We start from the raw sequence: 4,481 nt of genomic DNA on the forward strand, positions 1-4,481 counted from the left end.
AGCAATTTCATTCAGCTTTGGGAAAATTTCACCTCTGAACCACGTACTCAGTACATGGGATGGACTCAGGCTCACGCTCTAGGGGCGACACTCTGTGCTGGAGAGATGCACTGGGAATTTGGAATTGGAAAAGCAGTTCATGTGTAACGTTTTCATTGTACAGATGGGAAACGGGTGTGGGGAGGTCAGGTGTCTCCAGCGACAGTGAGGACTCTGCTCAGTTCTCTTCCCCAGGGGGAGGTTCGGGCCTCTGTCCTCACTGTTGTTTTGGCTGGAGAGGGGTTAGTGCCACAGGATGAACAGTACGGGCTTTTCAGGTGCATGATGTGACCGGGCCTGTGCTGAGACTGAGAGGAAAGCTCCAAGCATGTGCTTCTCTTATATTTTTTTAGTTGGGAGGTTCTCTTAAGTGATGCTTCTTCCGTAGCATCCTCCCTAGAATTGTGGCCTAGGTCTTTCAGAAAACTCTCCCTTGAGCACCCCTTCCTTTCCTTACTTCTCTCTAACAGACCCTACTCAGAGCCAGATTCTTAAGGCCACCTTAGTGTAGGTAGCACATCTGCTGCTAGACTGTCCAGGCAGGGTTCATCCAGCACACACAGGGCATATTTGAGGTGTTACAGGGCTTAAAAGAATAAGAGACACCATCCCTTTCTTTAGAGAACTCTGAAGTAGTTCGGGACTCCAACTGTTTCTGATCTAGAGGCACTGTAGAGGAAAAAGGAGGCTACTCTTCTTGGTTCTACTGTTGCTGTTTCACTACCATAGTCCAACGCAAGTTTGGGCACGAGGCTCTTTCCCCATGGTATGATCTTTTTTGCTCAAAGGTAGAAAAAAATGGGGAAGGAAGAATCAGACTCAGAGATTTGGTCATGATCACATAGTTAATTAATTAATCAACAGAAATGTGTTTCAGGTATGTTCACTATGCTCCATTAAATAATCCAGTAGAGAAAAGGAAGAAATTGGGGCCTGTGCTGTGCTGCAGTGGGTCAAGCCACCGCCTGCAGTGCCAGCATCCATATGGGCTTCGGTTCATGTCCTGGCTGTTCCACTTCTGACCTGGCTCCCTGTTAATGTGCCTGGTAAAGCAGCAGAGGGTGGCCCAAGTGCTTGGGCTCTTGCCACGTACTTTAGAGATCCGACGAAGCTCTTGGCTCCTGGCTTTGACTGGGCCCAGCCTTGGCTATTGTGGCCATTTGGGGAGTAAACCAGAGGATGGAAGACCTCTCTCTCATTCTCTAACTCTGCCTTTCAAATAACAAAAATATTAAAAAAAAAAAAAAAAAAAAAAAAAAAAGAAGAAGTTGGCAGTGTGGTAGAATGGAACACTCACATGACTGTAAGTCACAGAGCCCGAGTCCTCATCCTGTCTCTACTGTGGGAGTGAGGCTGGGAAGTCTCCAAGCCTCTCTGGGCCCCAAGTCCTTTGGTTGGCCAAGTGAAAAGATCAACTGGTTGGAAGTTGTAGCCCATATGAACAATCCGAAATTACAGGCACACATGTCATGTGTGTGGACATTTTTTTTCTGGAGAGAATCCATAGGTTTCATTAAATCCTGAAAAGATCTACAATTCAAAAACAGTTAAGAACTCCTGGGGCTAAGTTCCTTGATTTTGAAGTCTGCGGACTTTCTATGCTGGATACCAATGTGATCCCAGCCCTGTAAGTTTGTGTTTGGAAGATAAACTTACTAAGATTTTCCTGGGTTTATGAGGTATCTGTTTTCTTGACTGTTCATTTGCTTCTTTTCCCAATTATTAATATTTATGAAATACCTGTTATAAACACTGGCTTTAATAGTGAACAGAGTTGACAAAAATCTCTGCCCTGTGAAACTTGTAGTATAGAGATAGATAAACAAAAGTAACCAAACAATTTAGGTAAAATACAGTTCATCAGTTAGTGGTGATAGGTTCTATGGAGAGAAATTGGAAGATGAGGAACACTAGGATCTGGGAAGGTAGTTTGAGGTATAAAATAATCCGAGCAGGGGAGATCTCACCAAGTTAACAATTGAGTACAGATCTGAAGGAGGTGAGGGGGTAGCCATGGGATAACTGGGAGGATTAACCAGAGTTCTGAGGGAAGAACATGTTTGAAGACCAAGAAAATATATGGTACAGGCTTTTGGAAGGCACAGTACACAATCAGTGATGGTCCAGTTTTGGGTTCTTTTTGGTGACCCAAGCAAGTAAGGGGGATGCCGGGCTCATGTGGGATTAACTGCAGTCTACTCCAGGCTTAACCCTATTTTGGAGGCAGGGCCGAATCAGGGAGTAGAAATAACAGAGCTCCTCTTGCCTTGCAGGCCACAGAGATGCTGGTTCACAATGCTCAGAACCTCATGCAGTCTGTGAAGGAGACTGTGCGAGAAGCAGAAGCTGCTTCAATCAAAATTCGAACAGATGCTGGATTTACACTGCGCTGGGTTAGAAAGACTCCCTGGTACCAGTAGGCACCTAACTGGACATGCTTGGCACAGAAACCCCTACTAAATAGAAGGAAAATGATCAAGGCCCAGGAGCCACCCATAGTTGCTGGGGCTTGAATGCCACAACCTGGCCTGACATCAGAAAGGAATGGAGGCCTCTTCATATTAGAAACCATTTATACTTTTTTGTCATGGACACTTTGAGATGTGTCTCCATATAAAGCCTGTATTCTCAAAACACAGTTATATTCATGCACACTCTATCCCAGTAGGCATGGGTTTCTAGCCCATGGACTTCACCTAAGCTCAGAATCCAAGTGAACACTAGCCAGACACTTCTTCTGCCCTTATTCTTTAGGGGACATTTCCCTTTCTGTTTGCATTTTACTGGTCCTCATCCTCCCATCAGGCTCCCAAGACCCAGAGCCCAGGCGATTCAGTTAAGAAGGAAATCACTGTGCCTCCAAAAATGGTTTTGGGCTTTCCGTGTTGCTGCTGACCCTACCTGCCTTTCCTGGGCTGCGCTACCTGGGTCTTTGTGGAAGTGAGCTTGCTGCTCGAGAAGGTAGCCTCTGAGGAGCCCCAGCCTAGGGGTCTGGACCCATCTCTTGCCCTTCCTCAAGCTAATCCTTCTAGACTCTCACACTATCCAAACCAAATTTTACTGTCAGGAGGTACTCACAGATCACGATTCCATGTTTACTGTGCCCCTGAGCTGTCTGTGCTATGGAAACTTCCTGTCCCATATCCTGCCTCGGCCTGCCAAGGTAGCCAATCCCACAAACACACTGTGTGCTGGTGCTCTCTGCTACTGGAGGGGCAGAGGAGCCAGGGTGTGGTCCTACCCGGCCTCCCAGTGGGGTCACTCCCGGGCTCTCCATGCTTTGTCACTGCCTGCAGAGGTCTTCGCGCTGAGGCCTTATTCATTCTTAGCTCTCAGCTGTTCTTTCTGAGCTGAAGTGCTGCATTTAATTTTTAACCAAATCATGTCTCTTACCATGACTTTTGTAGTCTTCCCTCATACCTTTCATAAACAAGATTTTAAAGTTATATAGGTGTTTGTTCATCTGTAATTTTAAAATATTCTTTTTATCTTTTCGAAATTCAGTCCTAAGAATTAGTGCATTTAATGGAAAGGAATCTTGTCCGAAGGACACTGTGTACCTAAGGGAGAGTGCCTCTGAATTCAAGGGGAAATAACTCCTGTTATTCCTGCCTCCCGTCAACCAACTACAACCAAGCCCACGGCATCCTCTCCCAAGTATGACCGTTCTAGAGTATAATGGGTATAATATTTCATTATCACTGTAGTAAGTTTCCTGTTAGACAAAGTCAGAAAGAAGGCAACTTTTCCCTTTTCGCACTTAATCACTGCTGATTGAGCATTCCCTAGCACATGAAATGGTATTTCTTCCCAAAGCCAGAACCAGGTGAGCAAAGGAATAAGAACCCTTGCTTGAATGTCCCTCCTTCCCAGTCCCAATATGTGTTAGTTCCTAATGTGGAGAACTTGTCTTAAGTTGGTCCTGTACACTCAGGCTTTCTTATTTCCTTTTAACTGATGAAGATTATTTTCAAGGTCCTCAGCATATGCGTATAGTTGCTTTCTTATATAAATGCAATATTAATGCCTTTAAAGTATGACTCTATGCCAAAGATCACCTTTTGTTTTACTAAAGATTACTTAGAGGAAATAAGAAAAGTCATGTTTGCTCTCCAGGTTCCTCCAGTGTTTGGAGACACTGGGTTACACTTTATGCCAGATGTGCTTTTCTCTAATATCAGAGCTCAAGACACAGTGAAACAAATTAAAAAAAATTTTTTTGTCTGCAATGATCATTAGAGATGTTACCACTAAAAAAACCTACATTTATAAACTAGGATTTATTATATGCAAATATTTTCTGCCTCTTCTTTTGTTCTGTTAAAGACAATAAAATGCATTTATATAAACAATGCTTTAAAGGATGACTATGTCATTTTACCAAGAGCTTTAAGGGTCAAGTTTCTCTTCTGCAGAACAGCCAATGAAACTAATCCTCAAGA

The 4,481-nt window shown here is 44.0% G+C and overlaps 1 protein-coding gene across 4 annotated transcripts in view; it reads left to right on the forward strand.

The window, feature by feature from the left end:
- Positions 1–4,391, forward strand: part of VCL (vinculin) — a 131,097-nt gene extending 126,706 nt beyond the window's left edge. For all 4 annotated transcript variants that reach the window (XM_089313491.1, XM_089313492.1, XM_002718405.6 and 1 more), the window contains one exon: positions 2,313–4,391. In XM_089313491.1, the coding sequence (XP_089169617.1) occupies positions 2,313–2,459 (147 nt within the window). In that variant the 3' untranslated portion in view covers positions 2,460–4,391. The remainder of the gene's footprint in view (positions 1–2,312) is intronic.
- The last annotated feature ends 90 nt before the right edge of the window (positions 4,392–4,481 follow it).

This window comes from Oryctolagus cuniculus, chromosome 15 (genome assembly GCF_051225735.1).
Source record: "Oryctolagus cuniculus isolate XC-2025 breed Fujian yellow rabbit chromosome 15, ASM5122573v1, whole genome shotgun sequence".
Lineage (NCBI taxonomy): Eukaryota > Metazoa > Chordata > Mammalia > Lagomorpha > Leporidae > Oryctolagus > Oryctolagus cuniculus.